At 31.2% G+C, this 25,537-nt stretch overlaps 2 protein-coding genes and 1 long non-coding RNA gene across 3 annotated transcripts; 2 read left to right on the top strand and 1 right to left on the bottom strand.

The window, feature by feature from the left end:
* The first annotated feature begins 1,845 nt into the window (after positions 1 to 1,845).
* LOC114174056 (TORTIFOLIA1-like protein 4) lies at positions 1,846 to 6,388 on the top strand. The gene is made up of 5 exons (XM_028058797.2): positions 1,846 to 2,947; positions 3,127 to 3,229; positions 3,684 to 4,243; positions 4,917 to 5,422; positions 5,846 to 6,388. The coding sequence occupies exons 1-5, from the start codon at positions 2,114 to 2,116 to the stop codon at positions 5,856 to 5,858; spliced, it is 2,016 nt and encodes a 671-aa protein (XP_027914598.2). The 5' UTR covers positions 1,846 to 2,113; the 3' UTR covers positions 5,859 to 6,388.
* An 11,083-nt stretch (positions 6,389 to 17,471) lies between these two features.
* Positions 17,472 to 19,218, bottom strand: LOC114168465 (uncharacterized). Its single transcript, XR_003600679.2, has 3 exons — positions 18,944 to 19,218; positions 18,757 to 18,822; positions 17,472 to 17,675 (listed from the first exon to the last, which is right to left on the bottom strand). It is a non-coding gene; the product is annotated as an uncharacterized LOC114168465 (long non-coding RNA).
* Positions 19,219 to 23,133: 3,915 nt separating this feature from the next.
* LOC114168439 (glycosyltransferase family 92 protein RCOM_0530710-like) lies at positions 23,134 to 25,483 on the top strand. Its single transcript, XM_028053256.2, has one exon. The coding sequence runs from the start codon at positions 23,456 to 23,458 to the stop codon at positions 25,247 to 25,249; it is 1,794 nt and encodes a 597-aa protein (XP_027909057.1). The 5' UTR covers positions 23,134 to 23,455; the 3' UTR covers positions 25,250 to 25,483.
* The last annotated feature ends 54 nt before the right edge of the window (positions 25,484 to 25,537 follow it).

Below are 25,537 nucleotides of genomic sequence, written 5' to 3'. Positions count from 1 at the left end.
ATAATATTTTACTTAAATTTGGTAATGTTTTCAACATGTTAATTTTGACAATATTATTAAATTATTACAATATACTTTTTTTAATATATCATAAAATATTTTTATTTTCGATCTTAATGTAATATAAAATTAATATTGATTCAACTAAAATACTAAGTTTCGGTCAAATAACGAAAGTTAAACTTATATATAATTTAAGTATTTTTAAGATCTTCGTCTTTAATGTCTCAAGGGTTGTAGATTGTTTAAAATATTAAATTTTGGTTATAAGATGAAAGTCGAGCACAACCATAATATGAATATTCTTAAATTATTTGTCTTGAAAGTTTGGGACTCTAGACCATCTAGTATGACCATATGATAGTCATAGGATGTGATCACACACATCATAATATGTTCAAGTTTGGGCGAAGAACAAATAAAAATGATGTCTTAAAACTAAAAAAATATAGTTGGTTATTTGTCAATTTTATACTAGTTTAAATTTATTCAAATTTGACCTGATGATTGTTTGGTATAACTTTACGAAGTGATACAACCAATGCAACCTGAGATGAAAACACTACTCACACTCATCAAAAAGTAAAAAATTTGAGTATAGTTTTCGATGAATCTTTCGAGGAAGGATCATCAAAAAAGGAAGACGCAACATCATTAAGACATGAGTATAACCTATATGTATTACTTTGAAAGTTTGGAGCTCCAGACCATCCAATATGACCATGTGGCAGTCATAGGACATGATCATACACATCCTAAAATTGCTAAAGGTTGGGTGAAACAAATAAAGAAGGATGTCTTAAATGTTAACAATCTAGTCGCATTCAACCCAACAATTTTATACTAGATTGAGTATATTCAAACTCAACTTGGTGACTATTTTGCTATGACTTCTTGAACTGTTACAGATTTAGATGAAAGCACTATCCACACTCACAAAAAAGTAAAGAGTTTGAGTATAATTCTTTATGGATCTTTCAAGTGAGGATCACCGAAGAGATACAATATTAATAAAACATAAATCTAACTCACACATAAGGGATTGATATCACCTTCAATCTAAACCTTTAAAATAATGAATGTATGGATCTTCGTCTTGATATGATACTCAACTTTCTTATTTTTATTTAATAAAAAACTTAGACTCACTCTTATATTTTTCTAACAATTTTGAAGACTAACTAACATTATTCTTAAAAAACTAAGAACAGTTAAAGAAAGAAACGAGTGAAACTCACTTATAGAAAGCATAATTCTCAAAAGTTAGTTAGGTTTGTTAGAGAAGAAAAACATCAAAAGAAAGCAGATAACAAAACTCTCACTTACCTTAATATATTTGAGATCTTAAACATTGTGTTTGACTTGTTTCTTTTTAGTTCTTTTACTTTTAAATTATGCAAGATAAATTTAAAACAAATATTTTTTAGATATAATTATATTTTAGAAATAATTTTTTTATTTATGATGTATTAAAAAATACTCTTTTACCATCATTAAAAATTATAACATCAAAATTAATATACAGAAAATAAATTATAATTGATTTTTTACAGAAGGCTAAATAAATTATAGATATTTTTAATAAATTTTTTTAAAGTTAAACTATTGATAAAAAATATATATATAATTACGATATTCATTTCAAAAAAAATGAATACATTACTTACTTAAATTAGATATCTAGACAAATAATTCTTTAAAACATTGAAAACATTATTTATTATGTTAATACTAAACTAATTATATTTAAGAAGTAAAGTGACAGGATATTAAAAATTAATTTTTTTTGAAGAACCGAAATCAACCACAAATTTGAAACATATATTTGCACTCAAAATTCTCACATAAAAGTTGTTAATCTGAGTTCATCAACGTTTCGGCTTCCATGCGCACAGCACAGCTTGAACTGTGTTGATATAAATTTCCAACGATAACCAAACTTGCATTTAAGTCATTCTCATCTGAACACTTCCAAACTCTACCGCCAAATCACTCTCAACGCCCACCGTTTTAGCGGTTACTCAGCTCTTCCATCTTCTTCTCTATCCTCTCTTCCACTCCTCGAATGCTGAATCACTGACTTTCCCCTTCTTACCCAATAAAAGAACCCACAATGTCTTCCAGGCGCCACTCCCTCGGCGGACCGCCGCCGCACGCCGCCGCTGAGTCCACTCAGAACCTCCGACAGCGAGTCATCACGTGCCTCAACAAACTCTCCGACCGCGACACTCTCGCCGGCGCAGCCGCGGAACTTGAGTCCATCGCCCGAACCCTAAGCCATGACTCATTCTCCTCTTTCCTCTCCTGCATTCACAACACGGATTCTTCTTCCAAATCTCCTGTTCGCAAACAATGCGTTCATCTCTTAAACATTCTCTCGCGCTTCCACGGGGAAGCTCTCTCCTCGTTTCTTCCGAAGATGCTCGCCACTGTACTCCGTCGCCTCCGCGACACCGACTCCGCCGTGCGATCCGCATGTGTGGACGCAGTCGCGGAGATGTCGACGAGGATCACGCGGCCGCCGTTCGCCACCGCGTTCCTGCGGCCGCTCATGGACGCGCTGGTGCAGGAACAGGATGCCAACACGCAGATCGGCGCCGCGCTGTGCCTCGCGGCGGCTGTTGAGGCCGCGCCGGATCCCGACGCGGAGGCTCTCCGGCGGAGCGCGCTGCCGCGGCTGGGGAAGCTAGTGAAGAGCGATGTGTGCAGAGCGCGGGCGGCGCTGCTGGTGCTGATCGGAAGCGTGGTTGCCGTCGGCGGTGCGTCGAGCCGTGGTTCGATGAGCTGGCTCGTGCCGTGCCTGGTCGAGTTCCTTGGCAGTGAGGACTGGACGGTGAGGAAAGCCGCGGCCGAGGCTCTGTTGAAGGTGGCTTCCGTAGAGAAAGACCTGGCCTCGCAGCACAAGGTTCTGTGTTTAGATTCGTTGCAGAATAGAAGGTTTGATAAGGTATGTTACCAGTTTAGCTTTCTTCAGTTATAATTGTAACTATATTTCACAGTTGTGGTGGTAGTGAAATTGAAAACAATTAAAAGTTGCCATAATAATAATAATAAAAAAAATAATAATGTTGGATTGATGTTGAACGTTGATATGATTGTGGTGGGTGTTCCTGTTTTTTGTCGCAGATCAAAGTAGTTCGAGAAACTATGAATCGTGCTTTGGAGACGTGGAGGGAGGTAACTGAGGATGCTCCCGCGATGGTTAAGTCTGAATGTGATTCCGTCTGTGGTAAGGCTTTATTTTTGAATTGTGCTAAGACATCAAGCGAAGTCACTTTCAAACCTTGATAAGGATCTTCTTCTTGGGTTTTCTTATCTTTTGGGGTAGCTTTTGAAATGAACATATGACCGTATTTCCATGTTTTGACACGAATCAAATCCATAAAAACATGTATTCAGTTGGACTAAATTGATTTTAAGAGTCAATGATTAATAATTATCATAGTTGTGAATCAGAGTGGTATACCCTTAAAGTGAGTTTTGTAACATTTTAGGATAGATTTCTGGATAAAACTTGCTCCCCCTTTTTGGGTTGTGCAAATCACCACCAAAAATTGTTCCTTTTCAGAATTTGAAGTTGATATATATTCTGTATAATTTAACAGCTCTAAAGGGATGTAGCTTTTACAAATGCTGCTGAAGTAATCTCATAATTCTTCATATGTTTTTGCTGTATTCTGCAGGCACAGATTATGGCAAAGGTCAGCGTGTCACTAAAAGTCCACCCAGTGTTGGCTCTAAGTCTTCTAAAACAGTCCCTGCCAACAGGTCTCCTCCTCCGTCTGGGGTTTCATTCATGTCCTCCACAAAAGGAGAAAATTTTCTAAAGAGTAATGAGAAGAATTCAAGAATGGCAACATTGCATCAGCGTGATGATGAGAAATCCTCAGTTGAGAAACTTGAAGGTCTGTTTTCGAGCTCCGCCCACTCAAATATGTCTAAGGAAGATGTTGTTAAAAGAAGATGCGATGTAGAACATTCTAGCCCAACCCCATATCAAAATGGAGTAAATTCGAGGGCAGAGATAAAGCGTGTTCTCTTTAGCAAGATGTCTGATGAAAAAGTGAAGAGATTCAGTGGTTCAAAATCTCGTGTGGTTCCATGTTACGATGACCCAAATGTTGTAGACAATAGTGCAAATGATGTTTGTGACAATCCACAAGACGTTGAGGATTTTTCTTTGATTCGGGAACAACTTATTCAAATTGAAAACCAGCAATCAAATCTATTAGACACCCTTCAGGTATACTTTTGTACCTTGTTATGCCTTTCACACTACAAATCAGCACTAGACCTCTCTAATCCAACCTTTTCATATTGAGCTTTTGAATTATTTTTCAAATGGCTAGTCTTCTGACTGTCTATCATGTTGGGTAGATTGAATATTCCTGTTTCTTTCTTTTTTGGCATTCATAAAGTTGCTTGTGTTTTTAGTTTCTGATTCAAGAGAATATTTTTCATCTTGGACTAGTTAATATGGAATATAAACAAGCTGCATATATTATGGAAATAAAGAAGCAGATTACCATATCCTTTTACCTAAAATCTTGAAATTCTAATAGTCCTATTGACACTATACCTTTTTGTGGTTTACTGTTGTTGAGTTCCATCCTCCGTTATTACTCGAGTATAATGAATGAGTATCGCATTGCTATTTGAAACTATGACTAGGACTGTGTAGTCCCCAAATGGGAAAAACCTATAATCTTCTAACAATGTTCATCTTAACTATCTTGTACTCCAATCCCACCATTTCAATCCCTTACCCCTGCACTTCTACCACATGTTTAAATATGAAATTACCTTTTCCTTTGTATTTAAGCTGTCCTTAGATTATAATAAATAGTAATACCTCACAGCCTCTCAATAGTAAATATATACTTTTGACTCATGTCTTCATCTTGGTTTGAGTGTAGAGATTTATTGGAAGCTCCCAAAGTGGTATGAATTCTTTGGAGTCACGAGTACATGGTCTAGAGATGGCCCTGGATGAAATTTCATATGATTTGGCAGTTTCAAGCGGCAGGTTTTCCTATACTGATGTCACAGATGACACCTGTTGCAAGCTACCTGGTACTGACTTTTTGAGTTCTAAATTTTGGAAGAAAACAGAAGGTCGGTATTCCACATCAAAGTTCTCTTTAGGAAACATAGCATCAACAAATGGTGTGCATAATGGAACAACCAATAAAGATGGAGGTAAAGAAATATTTACTCCAAATAACAATAGATTGCAGCATGGTAAGGGTGGATATTTTGTGAACCAATTGGCTGAAGTTCAAAGCAACAATTTTAAAGGGCTTCATACGTATAAAATGTCTACAAACAGGGTCCAAGATGCCATGAGAGCACAAACTGATAATGCCAGCAGATATGGTGGCATTCACCCAGCTACTGAAGCACCGAGAAACCATAATGTCAGGTAACTATATATCAGACTTTGGTTCAAGTTAAATTATAATCTTAAAAAATAATATTCTAGTTTGTTGTTCCTTTTATTTTTCAAATATTTACCTGAATTATCTACGTTTTGTGGCCTGTTTATTGTTGACCTTTGTTAATTCATTTTATTTATGTGCCATGTTGCAACTGGTAAATCACCGTTTCTGTAAAGTCATATGGTAATTATGGATTTACAAAGTTGCAGTTTGTATCACTATCCCAATTAGTATATATAAAATTGTATGAATAGTCCTGTTATTTTTGCTGGATTGTAATATCAGTATTCACTTGGTTCTTTAGGTAATCATTCATCATTATCTGCATCCATCCCCTTATACTTGAAGTTCTGTTAATTGTATATGTAAAACATAACTTATAATATTCCTTCTCTGCACTTGTTCAGGTCATCTGTATAGCGAAGACGAGATTTCTCAAGTGTCATGACTCACGGATCACTAGTTTGTTGATGAACTCCCGAAAGTGAATCTTGTTCTTGCTTGTTGGTCCAGGTTGCAGTGCAAATGAGTAGTTGTTTACTTTTATAGCAATGATTAGTAAATTATTATTTAGATAGAGATGACTATTTTCTCCAAAGTTATCCCTATAGAGGTTGAGTCAGCAGCATGTGGATTCGGATGTAATATAGGAGCAGGAGTATTAGTAGTGTTTAGTTTAAACGAAGAAATGTGATGCAGGCGTGTAGATTTATCTTGGTATTTATCAGAAAAAACTATAGGCCTTTGGCATCCTCATTAGAAAGAGGATAAAAGAATGATGTGCTCTTCATAACTGTTCCGAGCCTCTGCCATAACTGACTCATAGTATAGGTATTATCTAGGAATGAAGGTAGGTCGGATGAAATTGATTCTTTCTATGTTGACGGAGCAAGCTAAGCTGAGGTTGGATTTCAAAACCCAGAAAATGAAAGTTGGAAATTCAATCCTAATTTTGTCGGAATGAGAGAGATTTAACTTTTTCTAAGAATAATGTATATTTTGAATAAATCATATATAGCTATATCAAAATTAGTAAATGTTTTTTTAAACATGTAACTTAACAATGAAATCATGTTTAGTAAAAATATTTAATTTCATTTAATTATTTCAGTAACTACAACAAATGAGTGATGCATTTAAGGGAAAGGAAGTTTCATTATAATAATTTAAGTAAGCAATTGGTGAGGATGATATTTTAGTGAAAAGAATAATATTAATATTATATAATAAAGGTTTACCGTGTGCCAGTGTGCCAATATAGCTCAACATGGCATTCTTATATCATGTAATGTATTGTAAGCATGCAATAAATAACATTTCACAGTGAATGTCACCCTGGACTAATAAGTTAGAGGTGTGTTTCTTGTTATGTAGTATTTCCAAGGTTTATGAGAATGACGAAGGCAATGCTGCTCCCCTTGGCTTCTTTGGGAGATATTGGGACAAATGCCAGAGATGCATGTATTAGAATTAAGTGTTAATGGTAAGCTCAATTTGGGGTATTCTGAAACTAATTGAGTTTCCAATATCTTACATAACATTTTGTCCTGAACAGTCATATATTTTCAAATTTCAATTTTACCCTATTTCACATTACACGATCTGAAGATATTTTAGAATATAGAATCCAAAATACTAAATTTGTATTTCAGATTATTTTAGAATATAGAATCCAAAATACTAAATTTGTATTTCAGATTATGTAATCCAGAACTTAAAAAGAAAAAACATAATCTAAAATCTGCAATACTAATTTTACATTTCGGAATGTAATTTATATATTTCGAATTATATGATCTATAATATATTTTTAATTTTTACATCATAGATAATATAGTTTAAAATATAAAATTTTGTGTTTAGAATTATATAATCTGAGACACAATAATAAAAGATGTATTCTAAATTATAGAATTTTTAATACATTTTTATTTTGTATTTTGGATTGAGAAAAAAAAAAACTAAAAATTGGAGGAGGGAGCTATACTTGAAGTAGGAAAGTGGGCTATGGGTGGAAGGGAAAAGGTACAGGGTTGTGTCTAATTAACGTGTCTAGTCATATTTTTTTCATTTTCACCGTAAAGATGTCCGGCATTTCCTTTCACTTTCTATGTAACTTTGAAAAATTGGATAAGGGGATCAAAGATGGTGAGGGGAATAAGAGAGAGAAGAAGGGCGAGAGAGGAGAGGGGTGACATGTAGAAGCGGATTGGAATAAGATATGGGTATAATGGTCTTTTCATTTGACCTATGGAGCTGTAGGAAGAAATTATGGATATGTAGGAAAAAATGGCCTATCTTACTCGTTGAATTTATAGGCTTATATATGGCCTCAAGATGGCAGCTTCTTCTTCTACATCCATAAATCCCCATGCACTCTGGTAACAAAAAAAAAAAAAAAACTATTTTTGGCTTTCGATTACACAACCCGAAAGTTATTTAGGTTTTGGATTGTATAACCTCAAGGTAAGAATGGCAATGTGAATATTGAATCCGCAAACCTGCCAAAACCGAGCCTGCATAACCGCGATCCTACGGGTTGGCCTACGACTTACATGGGTTAGCCCACAACTTGTATAACCTAACAACTTTCATTAGGAATGTCAACGGACAGGTTAAGTAGGGTAGTAGCTCTCTCGTACCCTAATCGTTGGATAAATATTTATCCGTATTAGTATTCACATCCATGCGGATATCCGTTATGCGGGTACTCATATATTTTAATATCCACAAATATCCATGAGTAGCCGCGGGTGTTTGCAAAAGAAAATGTTAATATGTAATAACATATTTTAACCATAAATTAAAAAAAAATAATGCATAACATTCATAAATTTAAATAAAAGTGCAAATAATCCAATTAAATAGTGTTGAATGACAATTTACAAAGAAATGAAGATTTTTTTGAAATCAATTGATAATAAATAACCCATTTAAACTCAATGTGTTAATTTTTTAATCATGTTTTTTTAATTTAAATTAGAGTATAGTGGATACGGGTATCTATGGGTACGAATACAATGATACCCGTACTTGTCCCGTTAACATGCGAGTATAAAAAATATTCGTACATGTTACCCGCGGATTATCCGTACCTGTTACCCGCGGATATTCATTTCCTATCCATTTTGAGTTTTATCCGCGGATATCCACGGGTACAGGTTTTTTTGACATCCCTATCTTTCACCCTAACTTTATAACAAATTCATGTTTTGATTTTTTTATTAGACTTGTTTTGATGGTCCAAGACTTGTTTTATTGGACTGTTATGATGTTGTTTATTGGACTTGTTTTTATTGAATGTTTTGATGCTCCAAATATTATAGACTATTTTGATTTGTTATATTGGATTGTTTTCATGCTTCAGGTTTGTTTTATTGAATTGTTTTGATGTTTAAAATATTAAAATTATAATATCCATGACTTTTTTTTTAAGTCAAGATGTTCAAATATGCGAGCCAGTCCACGGGTCTGTGGGTCTGGGGGCCCACAAGTATGCGGGGCGGGCCACATTTTCAAGTCTGCAATTAGGGATGTCAAAAAAATCCGTACCTGTGGGTATCCGCGGATAAAACCCGCAACGGGTAGGAAATGAATATTAAAAATGGATACCCGCTACCCGCGGGTATGGGTATTTTTGATATCCGCATGTTAACGGGGCGGGTACGGGTATCATAGTATCCGTACCCGTGGATACCCATACCCGCTAAACTTTACCTTATATATATATATATATATATATATATATATATATATTAGTAAACAACATTATGAGTCATCATCCAATAATGGTGGTCAGATTCTTACTCCACAAATGAGTAAATTACTTTCATATACTGTGGAGGTATTGATGTGTCTCTAAGATTGGTTATGGACCAACATGGAAGGTAATGAAATTAACACTTTTACTTAGATATTTTAATTAAGTGATTGTTAGAAATTTTTACTGAACTTCTTATGTTTTAAGGCTCTTCTAGATTAAAATTGGACAACATGAAACTTTATACAATGTTGCAAGAGGTGGACATTGATGAAGTTAGTAATTTCTTTAATATTTTATTCAAAAATAAACTACAATATAATTGCTAGTGATTTTTTATTTGTTTGTTTTTCAAGAATCAATCGGAGAAAGGGTACTTGTTGATCTAAGCACTAATTATGGTTAAATATTTATTTTTTAAAATATTTTTGTAAATACCCGTGGATATGAAAAAAATAGACGGGTACGGGGGAGCTACTACGCGTACCCTACCCGCCCCGTTGACATCCCTATCTGCAACTTCTTTCCGGGGCGAGCCAACCCAACCTGCATAATTAAACGGGTGGGGTCGACCCACATTACCATCCCTACCCGATAGTCATTTTTTATTTTTAGATTATACAATTCTCTAGGAAAAAAATTGATCGTAGATTGTATAATTAGAATTTCGTTTTTTTACTTTTGAACAGTAAAAAATCATTTTTTTTACTTTTAGAAATGACCTTCGAATCCATATATAATTAGATGAGTCTATCAAGGTATTAATAGACGAGTTTAGCAAGTCTTCCATGCAGTAATTAGATGAGTATAACAAAAAATATTACACGAGTTTAGCAACACACATTAGACGACACTGGCCATATACTAATTAAACGAGTATAACAAAAAATATTAGATGATTCATCTCATACGTTGATTAAACGAATTTAATAATACATTGATTAGACGAATATAACAAAAAATATTAGAAGAACTGTTCATATATTGATTATATGAGTTTAACAATATACATTAAACAATTATGTTTATAGACAAATTAAACAAGTCTATCATTAATACATATTAAATAAGTCTATCAGTTTACTCATTAGATAAATCTTACAATACACATTAAATAAATTTGTTCTTACATTATTATATAAGTATACCAAAAATTATTAAACAAATATAACAATATACATAAGACGAATTTTTCCATATATTGGTAAGACGAAATGACTTTTAAAACTTTGATGGAAAGAATGAAGGTCAAAGTAAGTGAAGAAGTAAGATGGTTAGGATTAGAGTGCAGTGTGAAGAAGGTGAGGATTGAGGTACAAAGGGTGGAAGGAGAGGATTGAAGTGCAATGCCATTTTGTTAAATATTTAGCATGGATGTAATGGGGATAAACAAAATTATAGGGGTGCAGGAAGAAAGAGTTTCCATCATCTTGGATATTGGACCAGGCATGCGAGCCCGTCTTCAATAATTGGACTCAAACGTCAATTCCATTGAGGCCCATACCAGCTACTGGATCAGTGAGAATGCAATAAATATCTAACTGCACCCATATAATTTCTAACGGCACCTCTGTGCATTTAAATGACATTCACCCTTCTGTTTTAGAACTTTTCTGGACAAAAAGAGCTTTCGAGGATTTCTAGAACATAATTTCAAGAATAATATTTTCATAATATAATTTTCAAAAGGAGATTTCTAAAATAAGTTTTTGGGTTAAAGATATTTTTTATCCTTCAACTTTTAGTGAAATTTAAAATTAGTCATTATTGGAAACCTTGAACTAATTTAGTTCATCAACCCTGTAAATGCGTGAATTTAATAATTTTAACCAAATTATTTTAGTTTGTTTACGTTCTCTGACATATATTCGGTTCAATGTTAGTCGAGAAATACGCTTGAATTTTAAAAAAATCTAGTTTAAATGACTAAATTCATACATATCTATATATGAGAGATTAAATTGGTTAAAGATTTAAAAAAAGAAAACTTATTTCAATTTTTATTAAAATTTGAAGAACCAAAGATATATTTAACCTTTTTTTTTCTAATATGAGATACATTCTAGAATAGGATTTGGATAGCTAGACTTTCGGAACAAACTTTCTGAAACCTACCTATAAGATAGTTTTCGAAACAAACTCCCAATCAAACTCATTGTTTTACTCCCTTTCTTTTTCTTTTTTTTTTCCAAAGAGTGCAGTGATAACAAGGATGTGTTTAGATTGCATTTACAAAAATTAAATTTTGTCGAATAAAATTAAAAATTTCATTCAATCAAAAAGTTTTATAATTTTATTTTGAAATCAACCCACATCAATTAAATATAATAAAATTTGTCAAACATCATAACTTTCGATAAAAATAAATTTGAATTTGAGTTCTAAATTAAAAACCAAATGCAAACCATGACAACAACAAGCGAGAGAGAGAAGGTATTTTAATATATATTTTTTTTTTGTATTGAGGTAACTAGAAATAATAAGAGTGCATGAAAAAAAAATCCAATATTTATTATGTGCACATTTGATGAAACCCACAGAATACAAGAAATAAATTGCTCATCCGCGATAAGCCAGAAAAAGAAAAACACTTATCATACACTATCTCTCTAATAAAAAAAAAAAGAATATAAAAAAGTCACTGTTTTATCTCTACAAAATCTCTATAAATGATAATTCCTCTATTAGTTAACGTCACTTATCCAATTTCTAAATCATTAAATTTTAGAAAGGAGAATTCACTTTCAAATTCCGTTACCAATAAGTTTAAAATTCCTTACTTGCTTTTTTTTTCTCCTTTGGATATATATGAACATTCTTCAAAAACATATCCAATCGTTTTGTTGAGAATAAAAGAAGAAGGTTGCACCCAAAAAGAGTTACCAAAAACGAAAAGAATAAACAAAGCAAAGCAGATAGTGTTGTTACACGTAGGACTCTCAGAAAAAGCTCACAAAAAACAAACTTCATATGTTATCCTAACTCGTAAGGTTGAAGCAAGAAACTACTTTTTTTTTTCTTTATCATCTAATAATCCTAATTGTTGTTCTCTATCATTTTCATTTTATGTTATAGAATCAACACAGTGACGTATTTGATTTGAAAGGGGACTCAATGGCCACCTTTCACTTCGCAAATTGCAATTATTTTGTAGTGAGAAAGATGTTTGCCCAATTTCTCTTTCATTTTCATCACCTTCCCCACTTATGAGATGAACTTGCCTCAAGTACTTCATTCATTCTTCTACTTGAATGGTTACAACTTGGACTATGAGAACCTACAATATAGAAAGCCACAAGGAAGAGTTTTTGTCCTTGGGTTTATTGTTATTGTTTTGTATCATACAATAAGAATTTCTGATTTTGTGGATTTCTCCGGTAATTTCCCATTCCAAATATGAGAAAGATAGAAAAAAAAAATGATGATCCATTCCTTCATTCATTCTAAGGTACTAAAATTTGTTCAGATTTCTTTTTCTTTTTTAATTTCAATTATATTGGTGCAAAATATTTACTTATTTCATTGATATTAATTTCAATTAAAAAACCTCCACTTTCTTCTAGAAATAAATTTATAATATATTAATATGCAAACACCTCTCTTACCATTTTGATTTTATAGATTTGAACAAGTGAGATTTAGATTATCTGTTGGATTTTATTTTTTACTGTTTCTTTCCTGTGTCTTTATAAATATTGAATATCACTAATTTTAACATTTTAAAATATATTTAAAAAATATTTAAAGTACCAAAATGTTTAATACTTAACAGCACAAAAAATTCAATAAAAAATTTGTACTCAAATTAATGTTAATAGTATTAAAGTCATTTAAAAACAATTATAATAAAATTTATTATTTATTAAATCTATCATATAACATTCGGTATTCGGTCATTATCAAATATTGTATTAATATTTAGTCTCGTAATATATGTATATATATATAGAAATAAATCAGTCGCGTACATTGTTAAAAAAATATAAACTTTATTTCTGTACTTCTATGATTGGTACAAAAGAAAAGATAGATAATGCGAAAACAAATAATTAGAAAAGCAGTGGGAATCTTGTGCAAAGAAATTTAATTGAATATTATTGTTTGACTATGCATACTGGTCGGTCAAATAAGGATTGGTCAGTTTTGGTTAGAAGGAATTCGTATAAAAATTAAATTTTAATGACGCAGAAGTTGATGATTGATAAATACAAATTGATAAAAACGATAAGAGAGAGTTTGTTTGGTTATGTAAAAGCCATCTTCTCCAAGAAAAAGAAAATGATGAACTTGTGTGCTTAGGAGGAGAAGTCAGAAGAAACATTTAAAGCACAAAAAAAGAACATACATATATCTAACAAGTTAGCTCTATGTTCTAGTCAAAAAAGTTACTCATATATCTAATACTATTCATCCCACTATCCCACTAATATATATATATATATATATATATATATATATATATATATATATATATATATATATATAACAATGTTACATTTCAAAAGCAAAAGTTTGTGTGAAATTTTAGAAGAACTAAAATTCAATGCTACTTCAAAAAATAAAAGGGATGTAAGTGTAATTTAGTTGAATAATTATCATTTAATAGTAGCTAAAAACAAATTTTACTATTTGAGAAAAAGTTTGGTGACCATATATATATTGGTCGGATTTGGATACTGTTCATATGCAACATGCAATTTTTTTCTTCTGTGCAATTGTAGTGATGGTTCAAATTTAAAATCAAAGATCTATTAGTCTATTTTAGAGTTCGCAGGTTTTCTTCGTTTTTAGTGTTTCTTATATTTGTTTTGTTCAAAATATTAATTTTACTAACTTGTTTGATATTTTAAGTTGAGGTAATTGAAAATATATTTAGTTTTTATGTATTTAATTGAAAGAACTATGAATATCTAATTAAAGTTTTTATAAATTTGATTTTTTTAATAATAATTACTAAATACCATTACTTTAATCATGAAACAAAACTAAAATTTAAAAATTAAGATTATATCTTTTCTGCTATACTAAAATAAAATATATCAATATTTATTACATTCATTACATATTAAAAAAAACAATAAAATAATTGGTAACAAATCTAAAAAAAAATTAATTATGGACAAATTAATGTTTAAGATTTTTTTTAAGTACAACTGTTATAAGAATATAATTTTGTAACCGAGACTTAAACATTTTTTTAGCATAAAATTATATATTAATGAATGATCTTATAAAATTTAACGAACAATGTATTTTGTCACAATAAATTTTAATCTATAATTATATACCATGTTAAGGAATATACTTTAAATCAAACTCAACGTCACTGATATCGGTTTGTAAATAAAATTTTCATTCACTTGTACATTGTAAAATAACTTTATCACTAATCTTTCACCAATATAACGTAAAACAAAAAAAAAAGGTTAAATATTAGTAAATTCAGATTTTTTATTAGATTTTTTGTTGTGTTGTTTCTTTATTGTGTCTCCATAATACATTAATTATCACTAGTTTTTGATATTTTAAAATATATTAAAAGACATTTAAAATATTTATACATTTTTTAATATTCAACAGAAAACAACATTAAAAAACTAACAAAAAACTGAACTCATAATAAGGAAAAGTGGTTTGTGAATTTGGTTTTTAATTAGGTAATTCATTATATTCTTATCACTGTTATAGTTGTCTTCATTCTCTGCTCTCTTGATTATGAATCTATGCAATTGATTGATATTTGTCATTTTCCTTATACCCTGGTAGCTAGAGAATCTCGTAGAATTGTGTCATTGAGTTTTTCCCTTTTGTGACGAATCTCATACTTATATTTTGAAGTGAAGAGTGAAAAATTAGCAATAATTCCTTTTGTTACTTCCAAGCTATGGCATGCACCTATCTCCTTTTCAAACACACTCAAAACGAAACAAAGTAAAAAGAAAATGCTATCTAACTCAACAAAACAAAAGCAAAAGTTTAATTAAAGTGAATCTCTCTCAAAATTTTCTACCACCAAACACATATTGCTTCCACTTTCTTACTTCCCTTTCAACACACTCATAAAAATGTAAAATGTTCCTGTGTGTGTGACTACATTTTTTATAATTATTTTAAAAACAAAAGAAAATTATAAACAATTTTGCCATATGATTTATGTAAAAAGAATTCATATAACTTCTCTTAGTCTATATGAAATTATCAAATTCTCAGCAGTTACATGAATTTAGGAGAAATTGTAAAGTTGATTTTATGGTAAAATTGAGAAGCAAGAGGAAGGTGTGAAAATTTTTGAATTCAATTATCTTGTTAACATTTGAAAGTTATAAAATTAATTTAATTTATAACAATATATAAAGATAATTATCTCTTTTGTGTCTATATTTTAAAATATCAATTTTACTCTTTAAAATATAATTATTTATTAAATTTTAAAAATTTGACCGTTACTGTTATAAGTCTTTTATAAAATCATCTCTTTATTTATTTATTTATTTATTTATCTACTATTATTTTCTAATTTTTTTATATATTCCACTTTATTTTTGAATTGAATTATTCACTAAATTTGAAGTTACGTGTGACCAAAGTTTTTTGGTGAGAAAAAGGTGTAAAGGTTTATGTGTTCCGACGGAGGCACTATGTAATACATAATAATACATCTTTATATAAATTTAGAGAATAAATATAATCATAGCACATGGCCACAACATGCATCACATTTCCCATTTTTATATAATTTTTCTGTTGGATAGAAGAAGTTTGAATAAGTAATAAACTAAAAAAACATTTTTTTATTGCTCATAATTATGCTATTAGTATTAATTAATGATAGAATCTATTGGAGCACAACTCATTTATTTGGACATTCCATGTTTGAACAAGATAAGAGGAGCAGACATACATCCAATGATTTCAATTACTATATTTCTTTTTCCAACAAAGGAATTTGGACCAATTTGAAAAAAAATATATATTAAAAATCATTGTTTTTCATGCCATGATAATGGTAGGGCATTGACACACTCAAAGGTGAGAAGCATGTTGAAATACAAATATCTATTTTGAAAAGAAAATTGTGTTAAGATAATGGAAAAAGAGAAAAGAATATTAAAAAATATTCAAAAGAAGTTTCGTATGTCAAGTATTTAAAACTAGTTATATCCGTTAAGATCTAATATAGAAACATGAGATGTAAATTTACATTCAACAAAATATTTTATATAATTTTACATCAAATCATATCATATTGTGTACTAATGGATGTGAATTTGATATTTTATTTTTAAACTTAATTAATTTTCCCTTAAACTTAAAATCTAAAATACACAAAAAAAACTCATTATAATAATTTTGTTCTGCATACATTAAATATAAATGACAATATTATGCAATATAACATAATCACAAAATAAAACATCTTAAACATAAAAATATAAAATATTTAAGATGTAAAAGTTTGATAATAAATATACGTTTGATAAAGAAAACACCACATAAATTTTCTCACATCATATAACGTTTAATCAAAAGCCCTAACTAGTTTTCATGTTCGCAAAGCCGAAAAGGAAAATAAACTTAAAAAACTCAATGTAAAAAGAATTAAAAAAAATAACCTTTGAGACCATGATTTCATGTGAAGAAGCACTGAAAATAAGTTGAATTTAGCATAAAATGTATGTAGATAAAGTTAGCCAAACATGTAGCTTATCCACAAGTGAGAAAATACCAACATTATTATAATAAATGAACAACTATTGGTGTTCCAAATTTTTCACAGGAAAAATTAAGATTCTCTGATCTTTAGAGGCAAAATATTGGCATTACTTGAGAAGAAGGCAACGAATTTGGCAGAGCTTTTTTTTGTCCATTCATCGGAATCTGTCAAAACGCTTTCTCTGATACGCTGTAGGAAAAGAAAAAACGGTGATTCTTGGACAATGTACCAAGCAAATTACAAAAAGAAAGTTTTTTGCGTGTGTTTGGTTCATCCTATATAAAAATTAGTTAAATTAATTATGTAATGATTATTAGAAAATTCATTCTAATCGATTTTACATTAATTTTGACGCATAATAAAAACGCACATTCTGAATACCGAATTTTCCTTTTAATCTTTGTTGCATGGGTTAAAAAGGTAATATGAAGTTATATGAGATTTTCCGGATAAGTTTTTATAATCTAGTGTTGATTTTAACGTTTGATGTTACATTCCGTTTTTATAGTTTTTAAACTATTAAACAAAACATTTAAATTTTTAATAATTCAGTAGCAGATAATAATGAAGGTCAGTATAATATAATACAATCATCCTCAAAATAACCATACATACACTGATCGATACATACAGCCTATACATATTTAAAGGGTTACAAAATACCCGATCAACTAAACAAAAGAAAAAGGCTACATCTACTACTGGTACGTCTAACATAATCATCTCTTGTCCCGGAGGGGTGTATCTTCACCTGCATCTATATCTGCTCACGCCATTCAATAAGGACGATCATTGCATATGGAAAACACACCGAACACACAACAACTAGAAGGGTAAGCTAACTTGAAACAAGAGTAAGTCATGCAATTGTTACACTTAGACAGAAAACAAAATTTATCACTCAATTATCAAAATCATCCAATTAATCCCGACTATAATACCACACCATTCTAGACTCGATATCCGGATTATGTAAGTGGCATTGGAGCTCTCGGTGACTTGCACTTGAGACGGTTCCCAAACTCTGCAAAGTTTTAGGCACAAGGGGTATTCACCCAACCGCTCTCGAGGTAAATCCCATCACCTCTATGACGGATCGAATTCATAGACCAGGACCTCCTGCTACTCCCCCCGACGTAATCCATCATACTCTACTTGAGTCTTAATGGTTACTAGGAGCGTCAGGATGTCACCAATATGAGTCCTCATGCCCTTACATTTACTAAGACCACATTTCTTAGAATTTCCCTTGAAATCCTATCTCCAACATGTTCTCATTCATACCAATTTCACACTAAATTCCATCACACTAACCATCATGCATAAGGATTACATACAGGACTAGCCATTATTAGATCAATGCAAGTAGTACAACATCAATTAGTCAAAAACAGTAAAGGAGCCAATTTCTGCAGGGAATCTCGCTTAGGCTAGAGAGTCTCGCCTAAGCTAGAGAGGTTATCTCGCTTAGGGGGGCTGCTCTCGCTTGGGCGAGACCTCATACAGTGGCAAATTAAAAATCCTGGGCGAATTCTCGCTTAGGCTAAACTGGCTCGCCTAGACGAGAAGTCATCTCGCTCAGGCGAGTCCAGCTCACCTAGGCGAGATTTCGTGCAGTGACAGAGGTGATCCTCTGGTATTTTCGCTCAGGCGAGAGCTGCTCGCCTAGGCGAAAATACCAGGATTACTCATCTGTTCTACGCATGCATACTCGCCCAGAATAACCCCACACAAAAAATCACACACAGGCAATTTCAAACACCAAATAAACGCAAAAACAGACAATTCTACCACCCAAGAACACATCTCCTACGAAAATTGAGCTAAAAGTTAGCTTCCCTTACCTTTTTGCCAAGAATTAGATTGGTGGAGTCAATGAATAGCAAGAGAGCAGAATTCTTCAATTTAACCTAGGAGAATCCATCATCAAGACAGGGGAGATGAAGAATAACATGATCAGGTCCATAATTCAGAGAGTGGCTAGAGAATTCTAATTGGAATTGAACTCAATTTAGAGAAAAACAAACCTACCTAGGAGAATGGAAGCTGAGGAAGGAACCGCTGAGGGTCCTGTTGGCTGGTCGTTCCAGAGTCTGAGTATGGAAGGTTGAATCAGTGAGATGGTAGTACAGAGATCAGAGATTGGAAGAAAGTTGGGTTGCAGAGAAAATTGAGAGAATGAGAAGGAAAGAAGTGTTTCTGTTTTTTAGAAAAGAAGTAAAAGAGAGAGGGGTATCACATTCGAGAATTTGATTTATTGAAAATCAAATTTTGATTAATTTTCTGACATTTAATTTTCTAAAAATCTAATTTTAAATTTGAATAATGATTTATTTTGATAAATAATGGTGGAAAAAAATTGAAGTTATAAATGAAAATGTTTAGAAATTGATGGTGGAAAAAAAAGAGAGAATATGAAGGTGTGATATAAATATTGACGCCACCGAGTAATAATTGGGTGGAAAGGACATAAGCCACCTATTTTTATTCCATGGAATGGAACAAGTTGCTAATATTTTGAACCATAAAAGTCTACATGCTGAATTCAGTTTTTTATAAAGTTTTATATTATATTCAAATAATAAGTTGGGGGTTGTGTAGCATAAGAAACGCGTTTTTCAACTTAGATATTTAATAATTTATTTGTTATTTAAAGTTACTGAATGTTAATTTCACTTAAATTTATGAGATATTTAATTAATTTATTTAGATATGTAATGATATGTAAAGAGATTTCTTGTTTGGTGCACACATTTTTTTTACTTTTAAGTATATGTTTTAAGTAATTGTTTTTTAAACTTAATTTTTTTTCATTTAACCATTTTTTAGATTTAATTATATTTTAGAATTAAAATAACTTTCTATAATAAAAATTTTATCTACAATAAAATATTAAAAATTATATATATTTATTTTAATAATAATAATAATTTTATTATTTTTAATTATCATAAGAAAAAAGTGAACATAAATACGCATATAATTATACTAATATACAAGTGAAAACACATTTATTACATGTGTGATTATATTTTTTATATAGTAAAAATTAATAAAAATTATTATTATTATATTTATAAAATTAAATGTAAATATTTTTTATAATTTTGTTGTAAATAGTTTTATTTTACTTTGTAGTTTATTTTTTAATTAAAAAAATGATGAAGTTAAAGAAAATTCAAATTGAAAAAATATTAAATTTAGTAAACTGTCACTTAAAGTTGATATATTTTAATTAAAAAATTATTGTAAACGCATAAATTTGAAAAATAAATATGGACATCCTAAAATGATTTCCTTTCCTATATAGTATAGATAATATATTTATACATACGTAAATAATAAAAATAATAAAAAATAAATTAATTATTAAATGTTCAATTTTAAAAGATATTATTGGACATTTAAAACAAAAGGCAGTTATATTTTAAGATATAAAATATATTTTAGTTTTTAAAAAAATTAAAAATCTATATAATTAATAATTTAGGATTGTTTAATGTCGTGTCAAATTGTTTGCTTTAAGTTCTATTCATAAAACATTTTGTAATGTTTATTTACATTTTATTTAAATTAGTGTTTATCTTGGGTTAAATTGTTTTTTATCAAGAATTGAAGAGAATAAAACATGTGAATTATATAATAAAATATTATTAAAATAAATAACGGGTAATGAAATTCAGCACGCTATTATAGCTGTCTCAATCCCTTACTTATTATAGGTTGAACTTAAAATATCTATAAAAAATATTAAAACAACTTCCTTATCTATGAAGGGTAACTTTAAAAAGACTAAACTTTGAAGTGAAGGAGTTCCTAACATATTATTATATATTAATCAATTATGTTATGATCCAATAATTGAGTTTGTTTTCACAAATAACGTTAGGAATTGAGTTATTCTCCCTCATAAGTTGTATGAAATATTTAAGAAATTGTAACAAAATAACCTTTGCAATAAATTAATATCCAGACATTTTATGAAGCTAGTGTTACACGATGCTATTTTTTTTATGAAAAGAAAAAATGCTCCTATTATTTTATAAATTAAAATCACATTTTTATATTTTTTCTTTTTCCTTTTTTTTTCTATCTTTATAATATTTTTTTTTTGTCAATTAATACCATTAAGGGTAACAAATTTAATCTTTCACCAAATTCATAAAATATCCAGATTTTCTCTAACGAAGATTGAGTTATTAGGAAACTCAGATTATGTTTTATGGAATTTAATTTATGCTGTGAAAATATTTTCAACCTTCTATTAATTCTGGTAAAATATTAAAAGTACTAAAAGAAATAGTCAAATTACCCGGAAGACAAAAGGCAATAATTAATAAAATATATTATAACGCTATAATATAAGAAAAATAATGAAGAAAAAAAATATACGAAACACTAATTAGAATAATTTTAATTCCAATTTTATCATCTCAACCTTCTCAAAAATCAAACTTTGGAGAGGTGATAATTTCTCTTTCAATGAATCAATTTTATGGCATCGATTGATGCAAGACGACCTCAAGTGTGTCATTTAAATATTATAAAAAATTAAAATGTAACGTATAATACTAAATAATATGTAATTAAATGATAGAGTATAAGAATTTATCCAATTAACTTGCTCAAATAATATTCATAAAAGATTACCTGTGGAAACAAAACTGACAAACCAGTTGGCAATTTCCATTTTGGACTGCCTTCAATTTCTCATGGATTAGTCATAAGCCAACGCAATGTTTGAATTGTCGTTAAAATTCCACAGGACATGGAACATTTGTGTCTGTAAACAATATTTTAATGGATTTTTTTTCTATACAGTCTATATTAATTAAGAATAGAGACAAAAATATTTAAATATACGTTCTTTATCCAACTCTCTGATATACTTTTTCCTCATTTAACTTTAAATCTTATAAGGACAAAATTGTTTTAATATTGGAAACATCTATAAAGCAAATTTTAATAAAACATTTTATAAGCGAAAGTAATTTAAATTTTTCTATATATTCTGCCCATTGTGGAAACTTTGGGAAAAAAAATTCCATACGCATAATTTAGTTATTTTAAGATAATTTGGGTTAACTCCGTATTTTTGATTGAGATTATGAAATTTTAATTATAGTATAAAATATTATAAGTGTGTCATGTAATTTTATATATATATATATATATATATATATATATATATATATATATATATAAATTCAAATGCAAATTATACAAAATATGGACTTAAATGAATGTTTGTTGTAAATTGATAATGGAAAATTGTTACACTAAAATCTATCAAACTTAATTTTTTTTTTTTTTACAAAAGTGTAATCAATCACACACTCTTTTAACACATTTTGTACTGTTAACTAAAATTTAAAATCATAAAGATTTGTGAAACTTTTTATTTGACGAACTTATGGCTTTCATAATTTCTAATTAAGAATGTTAAAAAGTACATGAGAAGTGTTTTACTTGTTGGATCCTTGGGTGTTTTTGCAAAATAGATGAAACCTGATAAATTAACTGATAACCGATACAATAAATTACACGTATTTGGTAAAACTATTAGTTAAGGTAATTTATAAATGTAAATAATAAAATTTAGACAATATATGATGTTTCTATATAACTTTTTATTTGTCATCTTTTTATTTTATATATAAATTTATTTTAACTATATATATTATTCATATGGTGTATTTATTAATAATCTTATACTTTATCAAATATAAATAAATTAAAATAGTGTATTTTTAAATATACTTAAAATATTTAAAATGAAATAAAATAAACTAAATTAATACTCAAAAGAACAGTTAAAATGATAAAAAAAACTTTGTATACACATAATGATAACCATAACCTTATTTTCTATTATTGCTAATATTTTACTCAGTAAATGACTAATAAAATCAGGTCTTATGAGTAAAGAAAAATAATAATAAATCATGTGTTATATAAAAAAATGAAGAGATATTCGAAAGAAATATGAATAAATATAAGAAGTTAGAAATTAATTATTTAAAAACTGCTAAACAATAAAAAAAATATTTAGGAAATTGTAATAATAGTAACAATCATGATCTTATTAACCATTTATTATTCATGTGCAGAATAATAAGTGTGTGTTTAATAAGGAAGAAAAAGTAAAAGCAGAAAGTGCAGCATTGGCTTCAGGCGCGATAATGAGTCGTAATAAATAAGAGTAAAATACAGCACTAAACACAGCTAACAATCATGCAAATGCAATCCAATGCAACTTAGTCTTACCTCAGACTACCCCAGAATCTCACCACGCCACCACTACTTTCGACCTTTTAACTTCTTCTATTTACATTACCCCATTCCCTTCCAGACACTCTGCACCTTCTTGTTTCTTTCTTTTCTTCTCTCTCCTTCTCTTCTTCCAATTTCTAAATCCATCTTCCACAGACGCGTTCCACACCTTCTTTCTTCTTATTCAAACAGCGCCTACCACTTCAATCATCCACTTCTTATACTTCTTTCACCCACCCATTCAAGCCAAAAAACGGAGATAGAAAAAAGATGGAGTCAGAACAAAGGCGGAAGAGGAAGCGCGCGGTGGGAAGACACACTCACATCTCATCAAGATCACTTTTTCTATGCTTCTGCTTCTTAATCTTCCTCCTCTTCTTCTCTTCTCACCATCATTTCTTCATTTTCACTCCCTCCACCTTCAGACCCTCTCTCACAGCCTCCACCTTATCTCTCCTATACTCTTCCGCAAGCAACTCTATTCTCGATCCCCTTCATCCCACCGCACCCTCCTACACCCTCCAACACCGTATCATCTTCCCCGACCACCATCTCCTCATCCTCACCACCCCTCAACAACACCAACTCCACCAACTAGAGTGCGTCTACTATACGCTCCACCCCAACGCCTCCTCTCCCGCTCCACCCCTTCAACTTCAGGTTCAACCGCTCCTCTCCACGGACCGCTATGATGAATCTCGATCCATTGTTAGATGCCCATTTCCCCAGACGAACTACACCGCTGCCGGCTCCCAAATCGTCGAACTGCGGCGGCGCGGCGAGGTCGGTCGCCGGAATTTGGGTTTTTTGATGAACCAAACGGCTCAATCTTGGGACAGGGTGGCGTACGAGGCGATCCTTGACGGTGACACCGTTGTGGTGTTCGTGAAAGGGCTGAATCTCCGACCCCACAAGATATCGGATCCGACCCGGATCCGGTGCCATTTCGGACTTAAGAGTTTTCACCAGAACAATGCATTTTTGTTTAACACCAGGGCGGTTTCTGTGGCTCAAGAAGTTGTGAGATGTATGTTACCACAGAGCATAAGGAACAATCCGGATAAGGTTCGAGGGATTCGGGTCACAGTGAGTTATTTGGGAGGCAATGTGAGGCACCCGGTTCGTGTCCTTGTGCCTTCTGTAGCTACAGTTAGTGCACCTGGTAGTGGTAGGGTTCAGAAAAGGAAAAGCAGGAAGTATGAGTTGTGTGCATGTACTATGGTGTGGAACCAAGCTTCTGCGCTCAGAGAGTGGGTTATGTACCATGCCTGGCTTGGAGTGGAGCGTTGGTTTATCTATGATAACAACAGTGACGATGATATTGAAAAGGTTGTTCAGGATCTTGATCTTCAAGGATTTAATGTTAGTAGAAAGTCCTGGCCTTGGATTAAGACTCAGGAGGCAGGGTTTTCCCACTGCGCCTTGAGAGCTAGAGAGGAATGCAAGTGGGTAGGGTTCTTTGATGTTGATGAGTTCTTCTACTTTCCTAGCGAATTTCATCAAAACTTGAGGGAAGGTGTTCCTGGTGAGAATTATCTGAAATCGGTGGTTGCCAATTTCTCATCTTCGAAATCCATTGCGGAGATAAGAACAGCTTGTCATAGCTTCGGGCCTTCTGGGTTACACTCGCCCCCAAAACAAGGGGTTACACTAGGGTACACTTGCAGGCTTCAGAGCCCTGAGCGGCACAAATCCATTGTGCGGCCGGATTTGCTTGACATCAGTCTTCTGAATGTGGTGCACCATTTTCAGCTGAGGGAGGGGTTTAGGTACCACAACATGCCTGAAGGTACTGCTATTGTGAACCACTACAAGTACCAGGTATGGGAGACATTCAAAGCCAAGTTTTTCAGAAGGGTTGCTACCTATGTGGTGGACTGGCAGGAGGACCAGAATAAAGGGTCAAAGGATAGAGCACCTGGACTAGGAACAGAAGCCATTGAACCACCTAACTGGCGGCTTCAGTTTTGTGAGGTTTGGGATACTGGCCTGAAGGACTTCCTTCTATCTTATTTTGCTGATCCTGCAACAGGGTTGATGCCTTGGGAAAGGTCTTCACTATAATGGAGATACTAATGAGGGTGCTAACATATTGGTAGCTGGTACCCATGTAAAGCACGATTATCACACTTGTTAAGCATTCATTCTTTTCATTGGTTTTTAGGGGAGGGGGAGCTTTCTGTTACAGAAATTTTGTTTTTCTTATTTTTTAAATGATTTTATAGACAAGAAACAGACGCATTACAGATGTATATTTGCAGCAATGTGAATGAATTCTCTATCATTTTTTTTAGTTAAGTACATATGAAGTATATAACATCCAGTAAGACTAATATATTCGTGGTAAGTCTA

Source organism: Vigna unguiculata, chromosome 2, assembly GCF_037176805.1.
Source record: "Vigna unguiculata cultivar grain cowpea cultivar isolate G323 ecotype 2 chromosome 2, ASM3717680v1, whole genome shotgun sequence".
NCBI classification, from domain to species: Eukaryota; Viridiplantae; Streptophyta; class Magnoliopsida; order Fabales; family Fabaceae; genus Vigna; species Vigna unguiculata.
The sequence above is the reverse complement of the archived record's forward strand: the minus strand, read 5'-3'. Positions and strand labels throughout refer to the sequence as shown.